This window comes from Petaurus breviceps, unplaced genomic scaffold (genome assembly GCF_028583685.1).
Source record: "Petaurus breviceps papuanus isolate PSGF00001 unplaced genomic scaffold, PetGlider_PUasm1.0 229, whole genome shotgun sequence".
Lineage (NCBI taxonomy): Eukaryota > Metazoa > Chordata > Mammalia > Diprotodontia > Petauridae > Petaurus > Petaurus breviceps.
Genome location: NW_027185903.1, coordinates 36,335,882 through 36,356,725, shown reverse-complemented (window position 1 = coordinate 36,356,725; position 20,844 = coordinate 36,335,882). Strand labels below are relative to the sequence as shown.

The following is a 20,844-nucleotide window of genomic DNA, read 5'->3' as shown; positions in this document are numbered from 1 at the left end:
GCCAAAAAAAACCTACCTGCTGTTACTCCTTCAGGACAGTCCATCTCCCACCCCTTTGCTTTTGCACAGGATGTTGCCCATGCCTGCAATGAACTCCTTCCTCACTTCAGCATCCTTAGCTTCCTCCAAAGTTAGGTCAAGTGCTAACTACTGTATGAGGCCTTTCTTAAACCCCTCAATTAGTGCTACTTTCTATAAATATCCTCGAATTTTCATCATATACATTTTGTACTTATATATGCATATATTGTATATGCACATATACCATATGTGTATGTGTATATAATACTTGTGTTTTTCTCATATAAAATATAAACTCCTTGAGAGTTGCTACTGGGTTTTTTTGGTCTTTATATTCCCAATGACCAAATAGTGCCTGGCACACAGCAGGTACTTAATAATTGCTTATCTATTGTACCAGATTTCTCTTTTTCCTATGCCAACTAAAAGTGTTATGTTTTGTTTTGTTTTTTTAACATCAGGAAATGGCTGATAGCTAAAACAGAACATAGATTGACTTTCCTTTCCCTCCCATCACACTCCATTCCCAAGGACAGTATTGTATTTCATATTTGGCAACCCTATTGGTAGAATTCAAAAAAAATAAAAAAAAAAAACAAAAAAGCACCCCAACAACAAGAAAACAAAGATCTTGTGAGAGTCTCCCTGATAAATGATTAATTTTTAAAAGGACATTTTAACATCTGAACATTTTATAAGTGTTTGAAGCAACTAACAATAGCCTCAGATTAAAAAAGAAAATATTCCATCTATTTGAACTAAGAAATAATCTACCAGTGCATTACAAAACCTCTCCATTCAAAAGGCATTAATACACATACATAGCAAAAAAAAAAAGTGCAACTATACTAAATTACATCTACAAATGAAAATATAAAATCAAGTGTGACTGAAGTGATTCCCAGAAGGAATATGTGGAAAAGTGTATGATCCGGAAAGTATATGGTTGAGGGTTATAGAATCTGCCACAGTGGAAATGAAATATCAGCAAGGCTGGTATCCCAATGTGCATAAAAATGAACCACAACAAAAAAAAAGATAGCAAAAATGGTAATTATATTTCAATTTTTCTTGCCCCACCTCATTCCCCTGACAGAAGCAACTGAAAAGAATGGTGCCTTTCCCACTACATTAAAAACCAAGTTGAGGTAGCTACTGTAATACAGTAACTTGAAATTTGATACATGCCCTTCTAGTAATATAAGGGAGAGCACAATAGTATTAAAATAGTAGCTTCAGCCTTAGACAATTTGAGGTACTGTAACAATTTCATATAGTTTAATTCAAACGAAACTCCCTTTACAAAACAGTAAGATGAATTTAACATATGGCAGATGGGAACACCCTTTTCAGCCAAGCATTTCTTTCTTTCTTTCTTTCTTTTTTATCTGATTCTCAGTGTGTGGATGCATAATGAAGAACAGGATATTTGCATAAGAGGTTAAGGGGAAAAATGACGAAAACCATGAGCAGTGTTTAGTAATTTCAGCTGTCTTTCGTTTTAGGAAAGGACCAGCAAGAGAAGGGGGGAAGGCGGGGGTGGTGAAGGAGAATGCAGCTGATTGGTGCGTTTGACTTACACTACTCGCCTTCATTCTGTACCCAAGTTTCAGCTTGGGCGGATGCATAGATAGGCTACAGGAAGCTGTTTTGCTTTGAAATCTGTTTCACTTATGCTACTCCAGGAAAACTCCAAATCTTACAGTACCTTTAAAGGATAGTAATTTTATTTAGTTTTTATAAGTGTGCTGCTACATGTCTTGAGTAGGTAAATTTAAAAGTTGTAAAGACCTAAAAAAGTGAAAAAATGAATCGTAAACTTAAAAGGTAAGGTGTCTCTCAAGTAGGGAAGACTAAGCAAACACCCAGTGTTTGGCCTCGATGTTTCAATGAACAGAGCTGCACAATTTTAACCCAAATATGGACTCGGCACAGAAGGGAACTCGGAGGGTTAATCCTGGAATTAAAGACTACAAACTTTTAACAGATTTTATTACCTGAACTACTCACTACTTTCAAAATTTGCACTTCAAAAACGTCAAAATAATCTTTTAGTAGTCAATACATTAAGACAATGTGAACTCAAGATCTATTTTGCATCCCCTTTTCAGAAACGCAGGGCAGTAATTACCCTCCTCCCCCAGTACCTAGAAAAGGGGCCTTTCCTCACAACTTTTGCAGTCTGGACTGTAACTTTTGCGAAAGAAAACAGAGGAGTTTGTATGCACTCAGCTCAGGCTCCTGGCTACGTTTGTAATAAGATAAGGCCGAGAACGTTACTCCCTCTCCTCTTCCCATGTGATTTATCATCCTTTCTGTATATGAAAGTCTGCTTGCTGTTTTGCAAAATAAACCCAGAGAAGAGAGTTCTTGCCCTCGGGAAGAGTTATCATCTATAAGGCAAAGCACATAGTAACATGTCCCACAGAAAGAAGGCAGAGTAGCAACAAACTAGACACAGAGAATCCCTTTGTGGTACTGGAAAGGTCGAGGATAATTAACATTTAAATAGTGCTTTTTATCCCAAAACACCTTATCGAAGGGAATCGCTCAGGGAATGGAGCCATTTGAAATATATCTTTGGGGAAATACCAGTAGCTAGCCCTAAACCACCCACAGGGCTATTTCTCGTTCTCGCTTTCCCCTGGGAGACTTCATAAATATTAAGTAAGGGGTTTAGTTTGTTTGTTTTTAGGGTGGGGGTGTTAAATTATAGAGTTTGATGGGGGTAATTGCATTGAGCTCCGGACTATCCACTTCTCTCCTAATCCTAATCCCTTATCCAGTATTTACTCAATACTGGAATACACACCCAGAGAAACAGCAAGGAAAAGTAATCCACTACACTACACCAGCTCCTCCTTTACAATTTCACGGCTTTCCCGGGGGGGGGCGTCGTAGGAAGAAACCTCAAATCACGGACTTCAGAATGCAGCCGACAGTGGCCTGCTTATTTCGTGACCTTCTATTTTTCGTCTTTTTATTCCTTTAAGGAGGACAGAATGCATTGAAAGCTTTCCTGCTGGACTTTGAATGGTGGTAAGGATTAGTCATTACCTGTGCAGTCTTTACCTGCGCCCAAGGGTCTGGAAAGGAGAACTCTTATCGGCCCCTAAGCACACCAGAGAAAGCCTTGCTAGGGAACGGCAGGCCTTTTTAAATTTTTTTTAATCAGCTCTTTACTTCAGTCTTGCCTATCGGTGGCCACGTCCTCAACTGTTCCAATTATTTATTTTTGGACACCAGAGACTTGCCTTGAGCAACTTCCAAACAGCAGTACCGAGACTGCTGGAGAGAGGAAGCTGTGATCGAGCCCCTCCCGCGGGCGTTGCAAGGACCTGCAGCGGGCGGGAGGCTGGGCAGGAGAGTTGCCCACTACACAGCAGCTCCAGGCCGGCTGCAGGAGCGCAGAGGACCAGGCTACCTACAGCGTCTCCCACACTGCTCGGGTTCCCACAGTCTCCTCCCACCAACCTGCAGGCGACTGCATTTCCACCACTCCCGCCTCCTACCGCTAGAGGCGTAGCTCTGCATGTGCACCTCCTCCTTCTGCGCGCTCCACCCCTCCACCCCCCTACCCCCCTTTCTAGGCTTCTAACGCTACTCCAAATGACCAACCGAAGCTCTCCGCCCCCGCCCCCATCTCAGCCCGTTTCCCCCCTTCCCCCTCCCGGAGCCCCGTTTGCGTTGTCCTCCACGTTGTTGGCGTAGCCTCCGCTACGCTCTCGGCGCTCGGCTGCCCTCGCTCCGCACACCTCCCGCCCCCAGCGAGCCCCGGGCCCCTCCTTCCAACTCCTGTCCCTCCCCTCCCCTCCGCGAGGACAGAGCGAATGTAGCCCGCGAGAGAAAATGGCGGCGGCGGCGGGGAATCGCACCTCGTCGTCGGGATTACCGGGCTCAGCGGCGGCGGCGGCCAGCCCTGAAGCCGGCGGCGGGTTCCTGCGGGACGCGGGCAGCGGGGGCCGCGAGCGGGCGGACTGGCGGCGCAGGCAGCTGCGCCAAGTGCGGAGTGTGGAGCTCGACCCGCCGCTCTTCCCCGCCTCCCCGCCGCCCTCCTCTGCGTCCCCCTCCCCGGAGCCCGGGGACCCTGCGCTGCCGGGGCCGCCGGCCGCAGCGGCGGGCGGCTTCCAGCCCGTAGCGCCCCCGCCCCCGCTGCCCCCCGCTTCCCTTGCCCGCGGCGCCTGCCAGTCCCCCGAGCCGCCGCCGGACAGCGGCGCCCTGAGCCCGGCGGGAGCCGATCCCGGGGACCGGAGGGCGGCCCCGAGCGATCCGCCGCCCGCAGCCGCCGGTGCCCCCGCGAGGTAAGGAGCCGCAGCCCCGGGCGCGCACGGCGCACTCGGCACCCGTGCGGACCGAGCCATCCTGCCTGCTCCGCCCCTCGCCCACAGCCCTGCAGCGACCCGACCCAGGCCGGGCTCCCGAGCTCCCCGAATGAATGAAACTCCCGGGGGCAGTGGGTGGGGGAGAGTGTCCGGAGCCGCCGCGGGGCAAGGGAGAGGTGCGGGGAGGCTGGACCAGAGTCCGCTAGGGATCGGGGTCTTTCCGGAGTGGCTTTCCCCCCTTCCCTCCACCTTCCCTCGGGCTCCCCAGTATTGGGCGGGTCCCGAAACCCACCTTTGGGAAGGGAGTGAGGGGAGGACTGGAGATGGGTATGCGCTTGGGGGAGGGGGGGGATGTTATTGTTTGGAAACGTGTGAGACGCCAGGTCTGTGTTTGCTTGGGTCTGGTTGCGGAAATAGTTGAGAAGGAGGGTGTAGACTAGTCAGTTGCCCTGTGTAGACTGGTAGGTTGCCATACTTAGACGGGGAAGTTGACCGGTCTGGGAGGTTGCCCTTTCGTAGACTTTGAGGTTGACCAACCCGGGAGGTTGCCCTGTGTAGACTGCGAGGTTGATCAGTCTCTAAGAGTTGCCCTGTGTAGACTGGTCGGCCCGGAGTTGTGGGAGACTGAGCTTGAAAATCTGGATTTGCCCGGGAGGCAGCTCCGAGGGGATGGGAATGGGGGTGGGGGTTCTGGGCTGGAGCTCCCCATGTTTGCCGAGTGGGCGGGGAAGCAGTAGCGGAGAAGATGCCCCAAGACCGGGTGTCCCGAGAACTAGTGGGCTGGATGCGGAGGCTGTGGGCACCCCGGGGCACTTGGCACTTGGGTGGCGTGCCCGAGTGAGCTTGGCCCCGAGCGGAGCTGTCTAGGCTGCGGCTGGGGGCGGGAGGGGGAGCCCGAGTGGAGGGCGCGGGAGGTCCGGCTGCGGTGGCTCTAGAACCCAGTGAGCAGGAGCTAGGTGCCAAGCCGGCGGCTGTTTGTGTGGAGGAGGAGGAGGAGGAAGCGAGATCCCGCCGGCCCGGGGCAGGCTTGTGCGGTGCGTGACAGACAGAACCTGCTGTCTTGGAGCCAGATCTTCCATGCCGCCTGGCTTCAGCCTACCTAGGAGGAGACCTAGTTCTGTGGCAGGTACCCGGGCTGTTTGGGAGCTGACAGGATGTCTTTTCTGGTTGGGAGAAAGTCGAGACCAGGTCATATCCCAGGCGGATAAGCTGCAAACTCAGGGTGCCACAATATTTGCAAAACTTCTGAGGTTTCACGCTTAAGTACTCATTGGGCCTAGAATGCTTTGAACTGGTAGCTGCAGGAGCTGAGAGTTTATATGGCATGTGTTTGAGATGCCTTTGAAGTTTGAATTTACTTGGATGGCTAGAGATCCTAGACCGGATGTGTCAGCCATTCGGTTTCCAAGCCATCCAACCCGTTAACTGCCACCACTATCCTCTCACCTCTGGGTGAGAGTGGGGCGCACTTTGCAGAGCTTCAGCTCACCCCAGCTGCAAACGCTGCCACCTTACGAAATTCCAGTAGCAACAGCATGATAATGCTGTTTAAAATCTCAAATTCTTTTCACTTCCTCTCAAAGAGAGTGGTAATGTGATTAAGAAAAATGATTGTTTTCCTTGACTTTTATTTAGTGACAACTCTAAAATACTCTGTTAAAGGAAATCATTAAATGTGACAGTTGTGCTTAAAGAAAAACTCAGCACAGAGAAACTGCAGAACGCGAATTGTTGAGAAGTTACAGTGTTTTGAATCGTTTGAATTTTTATTTTTTTTAAGTTGTGGTATTGCACCGATTCTCCAGTAGGATGTCCTGATGCCTATTTAAACACCCACACATATAATTTTGACTTGTGTGTGTAAGCCTTTTAAATGAAAATTACTTCTCCAAGAAGTTTTCCTAGTTCTGATTTGTGGCTAAAATGATTTTGCTGTGGGCTTGGTTGATTTCATTTATTTAAAGCTGCAGTGTTATGACAAATCCTTAAATAACATTTTAAAATATACTCAGAAACACTGATAAGTCCCCCAAGACAGTGAAAACAGAGGAGCCTTTAAGTAGGTTTTTGCATCAGTATCTTGTGTAAATCAACTTCTGCAAAGTACTGATTGTTATATTTAATATTTAATCTTTGTGTAGTTTCCATTGGAGACTGGACTAAATCATTAACCGAGAATAATACTGTTTTGTTGAAGTAAATTATATTGTACATTAGGTTGGAATTTTGTAGTCCAGAAATTAATTTTATTTTTTCTGTTCTGATAGAAATTTATAGCAATAAGGACATAACTTTATATGGTTGTCAGACATTTGAGATACATTAATACCTGAACTTGTTAGGCCATGGTTTGTATGTTAACACTTGTCAGATATTTGGAAGTAGATAAGAACAAAGTAGAAATAACATATACAAAAATATTGGTTAGCTAAAGACTAAGCTTTCCTCAGATCACAGCTTTAGGGCTGAAAGGGAGTTTAGAGATCATTTAGGCCTATTCTCTGATTTTACAAATGAGGAAACCATAGCCTAGAAAAGTCATGCCTTTCCCAAAGTCATACTGCTGGTAATTAGCCTGGCCAGGGCTTGAACCATGGCTATTTTCAGAATGCAGACACTGAACGATTCATTCTTTCTCCTGTTTTGTAACTGGTATGTTTTTCTTTTGGTTGTAGAGTAAACTAAAAATTGTACAGAATACATAATAGTGCATATCAAAATACTTTCTTGAAAATTTAATTGAATTGTCACTGTAGGCATAATTTAATGTCAGAATGGAAGAAAAAAATATATATAGTATGTGAAAATGGAAGGAAAAAAAATCTGCAAGGACAGTTAGGTATTTGGGGAAAATAATCAGTCACTTTAATTAGAAGAGATTATTAGGGGTTTGCCAAGGTCAAAACTGTATGGTGATGGATTTTGTGTAAAATACCTAATATTTCCCAGTTTGTTTTATTTCTTCAATGATTTCATAATTACTTTGGCACTGTTACCTAATTAGTATTGTCAAAAGTTTTTCTTCATTTTCGCTTATCTTGATGTCTTAGTTTAACCTTTCTTAATGTAAGTAGTAAAAGCTGACTTTTAGTAACCTCCTTTGCAGTAGTAATTTAAATCTTCTGAAGTCTCAGATTTTAAAAATCTGCTAAAACATTAATAATAAGAAAACTAAACATATAAAGAGAAGACTTACAAGGCCTTGGTGGAGCAATGATGAAATAAAAGCTAATTTCAAATATTTTATTGTTTTTAGGAGTATTTTCAAATATGTCTGAACTCCTTGAGCCCCAAGTAATTTAGTTATTTCCGTGTTTTGACCACAGCTTTTAGCCTTTTGATATAAAAATTACAATAAGTGTACTTACAGTGTGTTATATACAGGTGCATTGTAGCTTTTTGTATTTATTGTCCTTATGTTTCTGAAATGTCAGTGAAAGTTCAGTGCCTATAAATTTTGTCCAAGGGATTGGTGAATTGTTTTTTAAGTCACAAAATTAAAGGGTTTTTTCTTTGGATTTACTTGGTGCCTTTGAAGAAAAATTACAGTGTTGCTACTTTTCATTGAACAGGCAATTGTGAGTTTAGTGGATATAATGATTCTATCCTTTCCTGGCATCTTAAACCACCCACCCACCTAAACCATCAATTTGGTAACCCCAAGAAAGAACAAGATATGCTATACCTTTTAGTTAATCTAAAAAGATTTCATAGTCTGCTTTCATAACTCTTGTATTCTTCAGCATTTATATCTTTTGTTTCTGTACTTTTTTTTAGAAAGATAGGTAAACATCACCGTGATTGTTAACATGACTTTTTACTTATAGGCATATCATATCATTAGGAAATTGTTCAAAGAAATAATGAAATCGTTATTTTACTAAAATTTTTGTGGGTGGCATTTATAAACTATCTTAATAAAAGCAGGTAATTCCAGAAGTTAAAATTAAATTAATCAAAATGTATGTTTGTAAAATGTTTTAGCTTCTATTTTAAATTAAGACAGTAAATGTATTCACTAAAGACAGTTTAATGTAATGTTGAAAGAGAAAAATCAGGGGCAGAAATTGTTGCCAACTTTTGTTTTCTTTTCATATCTGATTTTGGCAAGGGTGACTGGTTAACCAGCATTCCTTAATGTATGATTTCTAATACACTATAATAACTCCATTTTGTTAGATACAAAAAACAGGAAGTAGTACTGTTCATTGATAGTCTTTCAAGGCTTCATTACCACCCACAACCATAATCTGTATTTTTTTTAAGTTTTCTCAATATAATTTTTTTAACGATTAATAAAGGATACTAAAATAGGGTAAGAAAGGAGTCCTCCTATGATTATATCTACAAGAGCAATAAAACTAGTTGCAGCTTGCCCCTTTTGGGCCTGTTGATCAGTCTGTAGCACTTAGTTGTGTTCATTCCAAAATCAGAAATGGATAGAGGTGCTAGTGTAATAATGACAAATGGTTTGCTAGGAAGAAAAATTTGGAGTTCTCATAAGTGCTAGTGCTCTGAAAGACAAAAAAGTAACTTTTAAATGTTGTACTGCTTTTTGGGGGAGAGATGAAGGGGGATAAGTTGTCTTTTGAGGTAGAATTCTGAAGTATTCTGATCAAAAATGGCTTTTTGCACCTATGCTATTAGTATGCTTACTTGTTTATATTTAAGATATGTGTTCCTTAAACTTTTATGTTTTCCTTTCCTTGATAACTGACTTCTGGTGATCTGACTTTTGACTAAGCTAATTTTAACCCTAATAGAATCTCTATCAAAAGAAATGAAATATTAAAAATAGGACCAAAGTTTATTTGCCCTTGCCAAAAAAAATGACATTTACAGAGAAAATTATTGGCTAAAATTGTTTAATTCTTGTATAGCAGCATAATGAGATCAGCTAGATGCTCTCCTCCCTTTGCTGAAGTATAAGGGGACACAGCTGTAATTTAAAGAATGTTTATTGAGAACATACTCAAGAAAATGTTCATATAGCAATTATCCTCTGGAATTAAAGTGGTTTATACACTAATATTTTTACAGGATGGCAAACAATGATTTAATTTTTGTGCTGAGATAACTTTCTCCCTTAAAATGAATCGTTAAGTTAATGATATTTGATATAATTTTCTAAAGACTAATTAGTAGATTGGCCCTTAAAGACATAGTTCCCTGGTAGTAAATTACAGGACTTGCTTACCATTGCATATAAAATGTGCTTCTTGCTATGACCTGGATACGTGTGATAATAACGTTAGAGCGATTGTCCTAATGTTTAAGCAAAACATAAGGGTGAGGAAATGGGTTGTTTTGTATAGATTATAGTGTTAGACTATAAGGAGAACAGAATTTCAGAGTTGGTGTTAAGGTAATGCATATTGTTATTGATGGAGAATCTTAAATGAGTTCTCCAAACCATAGTTTCTTTTTTAGATTAAAGTCAACACTAAATTATATTTACAGCTGAGTAGGTGTGTAGGCCACTGGAGCATTAGTGTAGCTAAATGTTGCATTCTTTATTTGGGAAGATTCCACGTAGTCTTCAAGGTTAGCATGGCACAGGGTATGTTGTTGTGAAGTTTATTCCACTTTCTCTTTGTATCTTTTGAATATTAGTGTTTCATTCTAGTGGTGGTGGGCTGGGGGAATAATCTCTCTTGCTATTGCCTAGGTCAGAATATGTGCTACATTTCCAGTTTATAGTGCTGGCAGACGACTCAAGATAGTGATTAGTTTCAAATTGCCCCTGCCTACACGCTTTGAGCAGTACACACAGGACTACAAGTTCAGGCATGATATTCTCTTGCAAGAGAAAATCAAAATGGGGGTGTGGAAAGCAAGAAATGGGGTGAAATTCAATACCTGCCAACATTGGCTTTTAAATACAGTTTTTATTATTAATAGCAATTCTGTTAGCTAAATATAGCAATGTAAGGAAATCTATAACATGCTCGGGTTTATATAAAATAAGAAATGCTTGAGATTATTAATACTGTATATAACATATTATGCTTGACTTGGTATATTTTATGATGGTAGGAAGTGCTCTATTGTTAGGATGCTTACATTCCTTGGAATATCAAGTGAAATGATTTGATTGAGTATATTGAGATAGCTAAATATTCTGTCAGGGAGAAGTACAAACTAGGTTTTTTATTGTTGTTGTTGTTGTTTTTGTTGTTGTTGTTAAAAGCCACGAGTCACGTCTTTTTTAATGTACATTTCCTTCCCATTTCTCTAACTTTTGGAAGTGAGACCATTAGATACCTTTAAGACCAGGCTCCATACTGCAGCTCATATCCTCCCTTTCCTTCCTCTTATTCAGTACTTTAGCTGTACCCACTTATGTAAAGATAATGGCATACTTCATTGTCGACAAGATATAGAAGACTGAGACTTATGCTTAAAGAAATAGACTACCATTAAGATGTTCCTTGTTACCAGAATAATTTATGTGATACCTTGCCAGATAAACATCAAAATAATGTTCATTAATTTGATTTTTCTAAGTGGTTAGCTTGAAATTTGCTTAAACTGAAGACCCTTAAAATTTTATTATAACACATTTGGCTCTAAACTGATTAAGACATTGAGTTCTTGAAGGGAAATACTGTATCTTTTTGTGAATTTTCATACAGTGTTTCATAGAGATGCAACCTGTGTTGACATTTAAGCAATCATTGATAGTAGATACGTGTGTGTAAATTAAAATAGTGTCACCCACTGAAGTGGGTGCTGTCTTGATATTGCATGCCTTCTCATCATCTACCGTTCTTGTCTGTGTTTTTATGGGGTAGTGGAGAGAATGCTGAACCTAAAGTTAGCAAAAACTGAAATTGGATTCTGCCTCAGTCACTTACTAGGCAAGTTGTTTACACAGTGAACCTCATCTGCAAAATGGGGATGATAATGGCACCTACTTCACAGGGCTGTTGTGAGGATCAAATAAGATAAAACATGTAAAGCACTTCAAAGCACTATGTAAATATTACCTATTTTGTTGTTACATTTAGAAAGATTTGGAGTTAGAAGACTAGGCTGAAATCCATCCTATTCTCATTTACTACCTGTGTCACTTTGAACAAGTCATTTAACCTCTTTTGGTTCCTTCTCTATAAAGTGTCAGACTAGATATGATAAGATAAAATTTGAGAAACTCATTTTATATTTCAAATTTAAGAAACTAATGCAAGGCTTTTCTTTTAAAAAATCAATAAAAAATATTTTTATTTTGAATTTGAATATCTCAATACTTCTGGGACATGTCATTTCATTGGTATGAGTATTCCTTTCACCAGTGCAAATAAATCCATTGTGTAAGTTAGTTGTCTTTCAAAGTTACAATGGCTGAAAAATTCACCACCAACTTGTTAATTCTTTCCAAACATAGCTGGGTTGGTCTTAGTATCACAGAAAAGCAGGCCATCCCTGGACCCATACTCAAGCCTTCCCAGTTTGGCAGAAGCAATCTGAATTTGCTCTCACTCAGCTGGTAGAGCCTTTAAGAATACAGGGTTATCTTTATCCATACTACTCTGAACAAAAACACTGAATTTCTATAAAAAGTATTTCATAGCTTAAGTTTTCACTGATTCTTTCTAGTCTTTCTCTGTTAGGTTAAATTAATGGACAAGTCTTGAATTGGAGTCAGAAACTTCTTCCAACTCATCTATCTACTAAATAGCAGTGTCATTGGGGACATCACAACTCCAGTTTCAATTTTCTTATCTGATAAATGGTGATTATACAGTATCTAACAAGATAATTTATGTAAAATCACTTTTGAAAATTTTACAGTAAGGTGATTCAAAATAGAACAAACATTGAGGACACAGGTTTCCTCCATTTTAATTGAGAATTGTCCCTACCTTCCTTCCTCTTCTCAAAAATGGGGCATTTTTTGGTTCATCTTTGAGTAGATACTAAGTTTCTATTGGTATATCTAAGCACTTAGAAAAATGTTATCTCAGTGCTGAAGTTTTTAAAATGATTCCAAATCTGACATTCTTTTCACTAAAACTCAAATCCTTAAAAAGCAAAGCAGTGGCAGATAAACCTAAGTTAAATTCAAGCTTCTTCTGATACTTTTAGTAAATCTTTTGTGAAATCTAAGCTCCTTTTGTATTGAATTCTGCTCTTTAGTAGGTGGTGTTTAATGAGATTGTTGGATGCAGAAATATTGTAGCTCTTATTAGTGTCAAACTATATTGGCCATTCATTTGAAATATATTCTGTTTAAAGCACCCAAGTTGCTTCTATATACCCTTTACAAAGACAAAAATACCTGTAAAATAAATTTATCCATTTAGAGTATGTTGGAAGCTTAATTGTTTTGATACATCATACCTTCTTTGCCTCTTTTCTATTGGGATATTGGCCACAGAGACATCTTGACTACAGTAATGGTTCTGCATGCTTGACTGTTTGGGGAGGGAACTGTGTGGAGCCAAGTCTTCCTCCTCTTTTACTGATGTATTATTTTTGTTTTACAAAGCAATTGAATCACAACGCAAATAACTGGATTTGAAGCATTTTGTATAACAAGATAATTCCAAAATTTTTAAATGTGGTATGTCAGAAGCCTAGCATTGTGTATATTGCACAATAGCCTTTTTATGTGGACTTAGGTTAAAATATTTATGTATACTAGTTAGGGAATTAAATTTGGTGACTACTTAAACATTTCAAGGTTTCAAAGCATGTTTATATTTCCCTTAAAACATGTATTATTTCATTAAAACTACTTTTCTGAAGGAAACAGAATACAAAGGAAATATCCCATAATAACAGTTACCAGTCCAGTTACCAGGACTGCTAATACTAAACAAGTATTCATTAAATTTCAAGTATGTAAGGTTGACTTGTTTTCTAACCCTTAAGATTCTACATTGTGATATATTTCAGGAAGCTTTGCTTTCACTGGTGTGGGTATTTCACTAATGAAGGATATAACTCCCCTAAAACCTTAGTATGTGCCTAAGTAATAGTATGCAGTCTGCACCTGTTTTCTTTTTCTTCTTTTCTTGAGTTTTGGTTGCTGAAAACATTACTGAAGTGGGCAACTTTGTGGTGATGATTGTCTTTGAACTCAACTATACATAAAGATAAAAAAGAGTGTTTTTGAATCTGTGTTGGAGTAGGACTCCTCCAGGATTCTCTCTTTGCATACATAGCCTTTTAAAACCCAGGGTTACCATCCTGCCAGGAGATGGCATCAGAGTAGATCTTTTAGGTAATCTTTTGTTCAGTAATATCTAAGTACTAATAAAAAACGTAATTGAAAAAGATTTAATGAGGAAGTCAAACATTAGGTTTTGAGAAAATTTTAAAAGTTAAGTGGAATCCTAGTTTTTGTAAACTTAGCAAATCACAGCTTTATTTCTGAGATAGATTCACAGAGAAAATATTTTTGGAGCCTAACAAAATATTGGTTGCTGCTAGCATTTGTATTCTCCTAAGAAAATGGAAACCATTTCTTGTGAACTCCCTTATCTCTTCTACTTGATACCTTGAAACTATTTGGGGTTTGGGTTTTTTTTTTGCCTATTCTTTCTCCCTTTACTTTTGGGAGTTGATCTGAGGAAGATGTGACTCTTCTTATTAAGTCCAGACCTTCTACCTATTCTTTGAGCCCCACCTCTCCTTGTCTTCTACAGGAGCTTGCTTGTTTTACCAGTTTCTTAATCTTCCATTTCTCTGTTCTCTCTCCTCTTTAATTTCCTTTGACCTCCTGCTCCTCCCTTTGCCCTCTTCTCTGCCCTGGCTCCTTCCCTGCTGTCTACAAGCATGTCCAGGTCTCCAACATCCTCAGAACCATCATTTGACTTTGACTGTCTTTTAGCCTCTGTGAAGTGGATGAAGTGCTAGACTTGGATCCAGAAAGACCTACCTTCAGATTCCACCTCCAGCTATACTTGTGTGACCATAGATCAAGGAGCTTCCCCTCTCTAAGCCTCAGTTTTCTCACTTGTAAAATGAAAAGGTCAGATTATATTTCTTCAGAAGCCCCTTTCAATGTTAAATCTTATGATCTTATCCAAAATAAAACTGGGCTCTCCAGGATTACTGAGGATTCTTTAATTGCTAAATTCAATGAAGAACCTTTTCTCAGTATTAATTGTGGGCCTGTCTGAAGCTCTTAATACTGTTGACCTTTCCTTTACCCTGGAAACTCTTTTTTTTCCTTCTTCTTTTGACTTCCATGAATGACACTGTTCTTTCTTGGTTCTCCTGTTTGATCATTCCTTTTTTTGGGGGGGGGGGCTATTGTTGCTCATTCTGAGTTTTATTCATTAGCATTGTAAGTGATGACCCACCAATTTCATTTGCTTGTATAAATATGTATGCACATATATATTCCTTTCACTTGGTCATATTCATATTCTCAGTGTATCCATAGCCATCATCTTCTGTACTTGAAAGTTGTTTTGTACAAAAGTCTGACACCTTTACATAGGATGAAAATTTAAGTACTGGCTTCTCCAAACTTAGCTTTTTTTTCCTTTTAATCATTTTTATAATAATTTTTTGGAGAAATTTTGCTCGTTACAATTTTGTACCCATTTTATTTCCTTTTTTGATTCACTCTCTTAAGTTTATTGTATCTCTGGAAAGAGTTTCAGAAACATTGGTAATAGGAGTTACATGCAGGACACAATTATAAACATAATAGATGGAACTGAGGGAAGAGAAGTTCTTAGTAGCCTTCTTTTCTCTCTCGTATGGTCATTAGAGTCTCCACACTATCCTGCAGCAGTTTTGTTGATCCAAAGCAGGTGGACTCCAATGTAATAATTTTTGTATACTTTTTATCTCAAAGATCACTTAGCCTCAGTCAGCCTGTTTCTTTTAGTGTTTTATTGCTTTTACTGATTTTTTCCATTTTTCTTTAGGTTCCTGTGTGAAATCTTAAGCTAGCATATATTACTGATTGGATATATTTTAATTTCATATTACTCTCATTTTTAAATGAGATCATTTTACCACTATATTGAATAGAACACAGTAATTTTTTTGCTTCCATTGTTCTTCACATAGGTTTGATTTAAGTCTGCTAGTTGCAATGAAACTGATCAGCTGGGGGAGAACAAAAGGTGAGATCTCTTGTTTTAATATTAGCAAGGAGTTTGTTTTGACTATAGAAGACCAAATTCATTATGTTGGTGTCAGTTGGTCAACAAATGGTCATCTCCTGCCTGGCACACTTGAATGCCCATCTCATTCAGCCTCTAACCTTTTCTTTCATTTTTCTTTGCTATGTCTTCCATCTCCTGCTTCCTTAGCATGGATAGCTTGAATTGATTATAGCTCTTGAAGTTTTGCAAAGGACTTCACATAACGTTCATTTGGTCCTCACAATAACTGGGTACTATTTTTATTACAAATGAGCAAACAGAGGTTCACAGAAATTAAGAAAAGCCCATGGTGACATAGCCAGTAAATTTCTGAGTCAGAATTTAAACATATTCTTTAAGTCCCCAATCTGCATAATACCTTCATCTTCGGAAGTTCAGGACCATGCTGTCAACTTCTTACTTAGGCATTTTCGCTTGGAATTCCTCCCACAGACGTCTGGAACTCACAATGGAATGAATACCTGCCCCCTTAAGCTTGCTCATCTTACTGTTGAGGCCATCACTATCTTCTTAGTTCCTCATAACCTTAGAGTAATCCTTGACCCTCTTCCTCTTCCCCATGTTTTATCAGTTGCCTGGGAGAGTCTACTCTCCCAGGCAAGAACTGTTTTTGTTTTTTTCATCTTCAGTCCCTATTTTATACATCATAGGCATTTAATGTATGGGAGGGAGGGAATAAGCATTTACATGGTGCCTACTATGTGCTAGGCACTATAACTGCTAAGTGTTTTACAAATATCTCATTTGGTCATAACAATCTTGCGAAGGAGATACTACTATTATCCCCATTTTACACCTAAGGAAACTGAGGCAAACAGGTTAAGTAACTGCCTTGGGTTACACAGCTTAGTTAGTATCTGAGGCTGGAGTTCAACTCAGATCTTACTGACTCGAGGCCCAGTTCTACTACCTATACAGACATAGGAAAAATGTCTACTGCTTACAAAGGGATGATGAGTTGTTGCATGCTAGGTACTATATATCTATATGGAGCAGACTTTACTGAGAGTCAACCTACTCCTTGTCAGAGATGATAAAACATCTGTCTGTGTAGTGAATACTTAATCCTGAAGTTCTCTCATCAAAGCCAAATTTCTGTTTGTCAGTTTATGAAACCTCTTGAGGGAATGAAAGAACAAAGTAGTAAACTGTTACCTACCAAGTTCTGATTAGGGTTAAATTTCAAGAGACAATGTTACTATAATTGAGTCCTAGAGAAGGATAAATAAGGCAAGCCTAGCTTACTCTTTACTTCGTTATACTATCATTAGGTATTTTAAAAGTGCATTTGGGAGTTTTAATTTGATATGTATATTTCCATCAAGAATAATTTCTTGACAGTAATTTAGCAATATAGAAAACATTTTAAATGGAATGTTTTCATTTACTGTATTTGGTTAATAGTGGGCATGGAATTAGGCATTTTTCATTTTATCACATTTATAAGTGTCTGGCCATTTCTCAAAGGCATGCTGCCAAACGTGCTGTGCTTTCTATAGTGAACTTTTCTAAATATACTTCTATAGTAAACTGAGAGAATACAGTGCTAGATATGGTAGATATTTTGTGAATTATTTTTAAAATTTTTGATGGGTTTGTCCTGATCCATTTATACTGTGGTCAAAATCATATATCTTCTAGAAATTTAACTCAGATTTGCAATAGAATCTAATAGTGGAACAGAGCAAAGAGAACTGAACCAGAGGATGGTCGAATCCCTCATCTTGGAATCATCCTCAGTATTTAGTCCACAGGTGCCTTATTTACTAATGGCAAAATCTGTGACTGTTAAGCAGTTTGTGAGAGCACTGTAAAATTAAATTTTCCTACCCATTCCCACCACCAGCAGAGGGTTTTCTGGAGGATTTAAATAGTGGGAAAAGCATAAAAAACAAAACCCTCAATGTTGGGCTCAGGTCCAGGAAGGCAATTTTGGCATCATATAGGGAAAGTTTATATTCAGGGACATCTTTCTTTTCTCTCAGCTGCTTCCTGGGCCAAAATTTTCTGATAAGAAATAAAACAGTTAATGTCTAAAACCATCTCATCATTGAATTCAGTAACCTGCTTCATAATGTGATCAAAACTACATACTATGGTATGAAGAAATTTAATGTTATATCCTCAATGAAGATTAATGAATACTGAGAATTTGCATGCCTTATGCTGTAATTATTAAATATCAATACAGTAAAAGTTTAACTTCAAGAATATTTCTCGGGGCAGCTAGGTGGTGCAGTGAATAGAGCACTGGCCCTGGAGTCAGGAGGACCTGAGTTCAAATGTGGCCTCAGACACTTAACACAAAAACTAGCTGTGTGACCTTGGGCAAGTCAGTTAACCCCAATTGCCTTCCAAAAAGCAAAAAATATATATATCTATATCTCATTCTAAGCCAAAATAATTTGTCTGTTCAATTCTGTGTGTGTTTTACTATAAGGCTCCTTTTGTTTCTTACAATAGGACTAAGTTATAGGTTAGAGTGTCGTAATAAAGTCTTAATGGAACTTAAAAACTGTAAAGCACCTTTGACAGATCAGCTGTGTACAGAGTTCTATAACAGTATTATGCAAAGTTTCAGTGTAATTTTTCATATTTCCTCAGTGTTTGATTTTTTTAATGTCTTATATTTGGTAACATAGTACTTGAAATTTTATATGAAGTCAAGTCTATCTGTCCATTATCCACTTAGGATTATCTGTGGCAAACAAAACCCCAGACTTAACTGTTAAATAATATACTAGTGGGTTTCCTCCCCCTTCAACCACATGAATTGATATATATTTGGGGAAGGAAAATGTATATTATTATTCTTTGAGTTTTTCTGTATTGAAAATGGTGTTAGGCAGAAACTTATGATTTTTTAAATAAAGATTTGTAGTAAGATTTTGATTAAGACATATTTATAAGAGTCCTCAACTATAAAATGAGGTGGTTGTACTAGATCAGTCTTGGAAATGGAGGTCTCTTGGAACTATAAATATTTGATCCTACACATATAATGGTCTTGTGATATTTCATCTTACCCATACTATTTAAATAATATTCCTTTTAAAATTTGTCCAGGCCTGTGCCTCCTACCTTTTTAAGGCATTGCTTTTTAGCCGTCTGCTTTATGCAATAACAATCCTTCCTGTTTAAAAGAAGAAAAGATCAATAAATCATAATTTATTAATTACTATATACATAGGGTGTTAGCTTTGCTACCAAAAAAAAAATTTGTGTTAGGACCCTGAGCAACTAACTGTGAATTCAGGAGAATAGAACAATCAAGTAAGGAGGCAGATATGGGGACAGTTGTAAATTGTATTTTGAGGTGAGTAGTACAGATTAAGAATATTCACAGGATAGAGTAAAGCAATCTATACCTGCAAGGCCGGGTATTCTTATATTCTTCTTCAAATGCCTTCATAGGTGTCATTCAGAACTAAGCACTGTACTCTTTATATGTGGTCTAACTGGGGCAGTATGGAGTGGAATTATTACTTCTCTATACCCTGGAGACAGTGCTTCACTTTAAAATACATACATTTATATATATTTTAATGTAGCAATCATCATAAGCAAATATAAAATATATAAAGAAAAAGAGAATTATATGAGGAACTTGTTACCTATAGTTTTAAATATATATATGTATATATATATTGAGTTTTACAAGATAGTGACAGTTGCAATATTTGAATCAGCAGCTGTGTTTTTGTTTTTTTCTCTCATTGCATCATAAGATGGTATTGGCTTTGGCCTCCATATTCCATTCTTGATTCATTGAGGCCAAATATAAAGACATTTATCCTTATTAAATTTCATCTGATTAACAGAGTCCTTGATATATATATATATATATATAGCAAGCATTTAAATGCTTTTCATTCACCCCTTCCCCCATTTTCTAGCCCCTAGAAGTCTCCATCTGTCATCTAGGTTTTTAGCTATCTTTCTCAGCTTTCTGTCATATGTTAATTTGGTAAGTGCCATCTCTGCCTTTAACATTTATGTCAATGACCTGGGCAAACAAGACAGAGCATAGATTCATGGGATAATTAATGTTGATTAAATCAGATTGTTAAAATGATAGGTTGGGGCCAAGACAGGTGATCAATGAAGGGTCTGAAGGTCTTGAATACAAAACTGAGGATTTGTATTTGTACTGCGGTTGTATAAATCCAAATTCAAATCCTTCAGTCTCATATTCAAGACTCTTCATCATTTAGTGACTGAAAGTGGATGTTGAAGATGAAGTTTGACTCACTGCATGTAATAAACCTGAAAAAATATCATTATCAATATAATCTTAAATTACAGACAAAAATCCTCAAATACTTAATAATTGACTTCAAAAGTAGATAAAATAATGATATCTACTATTTGGGTAAGAATAAACTCTAAAGGAAGAGAATACATTTTAAAAATTATTATATAAAATCAAAGATAATTCTTGCAGGGAAGGAATTTAACTTTCTGATGTGGGAAACAACACATAGGAGAGTAAAGAGTCTCGAATGGGCATTTTGATTTGGGAAAATTGTAGAAACTGGGAAGAGTCATTTGGAATTCAGTGAATACACAGTTATGAGGAGTGATGTCAGCTTATTTGATGATGATGATGATGATAGTAACATTTATATAGCAGTTACTGTGTGCCCAGCACTGTGCTTAAAACACTTTATAGTTGTCTCATTTGATCCTCACAACAACCCTGGGAAGCAAGTGCTAACCTGATTCCCATTTTACTCTTCCCAGTTGAAGAAACTGGGGCAAACAGGTTAAATGACTTGTCCAGGATCACACACCTAGTAAGTATGAGACTAGATTTGAATATAGGTCTTCCTGACTCCAAGCCCAGCTCTATTTGACTTGCCACCTAACTGCCTAATTGTAATTCAAGACCTAGAAGGTGGTGGGTGATATATATGAGACAGCAAGGTTGCTGAGGAGATGTCACAAGTGGATGAAGCATAATCGGATTGGGTCCTTGTTATAGTAGATTACTAGAAGGTCACCAGTTGAGGTTTTGAGAGATACACCACACATTCCTTGTGGTGGACCTTTTACTTATATTCAAGTGAAAATGGAAGTGGATTGACGTCAGGTTCCTGTGATCTTCCATTTTTATGCTCTGTTGACAGAGCTAGTACCAATCAAGGTACTAGGGAGAGTTTCTTTTTTTTTTTAATTAAATTACTTATTTTTAGTTTTCAACATTCACTTCCATAAGTTTTCATTTTTCTCCACCTCCTTCTCACTGCCCTCCTCAAGATAGCTTACAATCTGATATGGACTCCACACATACATTCCTATTAAACACATTTTCACATTAGTCATGTTGCATAGAAGAATTATAACAAGTGGGAAAAACCATGAGAAAG

General features: G+C 38.5%; 1 protein-coding gene and 1 long non-coding RNA gene across 6 annotated transcripts in view; one reads left to right on the top strand and one right to left on the bottom strand.

Moving 5' to 3' along the window:
- The window catches only part of LOC138167518 (uncharacterized), a 133,529-nt gene extending 130,016 nt beyond the window's left edge, over window positions 1-3,513 (bottom strand). For 3 of the 4 annotated variants that reach the window (XR_011169908.1, XR_011169907.1, XR_011169909.1), the window contains exon 1: window positions 3,079-3,512. This is a non-coding gene — a long non-coding RNA (uncharacterized lncRNA). Of the gene's footprint in view, window positions 1-3,078 lie in introns of all 4 variants that reach the window. The other variant, XR_011169910.1, reaches the window with a different exon arrangement.
- Window positions 3,514-3,843: 330 nt separating this feature from the next.
- The window catches only part of MAP3K1 (mitogen-activated protein kinase kinase kinase 1), a 76,840-nt gene continuing 59,839 nt past the window's right edge, over window positions 3,844-20,844 (top strand). Inside the window, exon 1 of one of the 2 annotated variants that reach the window (XM_069096476.1) lies at window positions 3,844-4,322. In XM_069096476.1, coding sequence (XP_068952577.1) covers window positions 3,871-4,322 — 452 coding nt within the window. In that variant the 5' untranslated portion in view covers window positions 3,844-3,870. Of the gene's footprint in view, window positions 4,323-5,316; window positions 5,470-20,844 lie in introns of those variants that run through there. The other variant, XM_069096481.1, reaches the window with a different exon arrangement.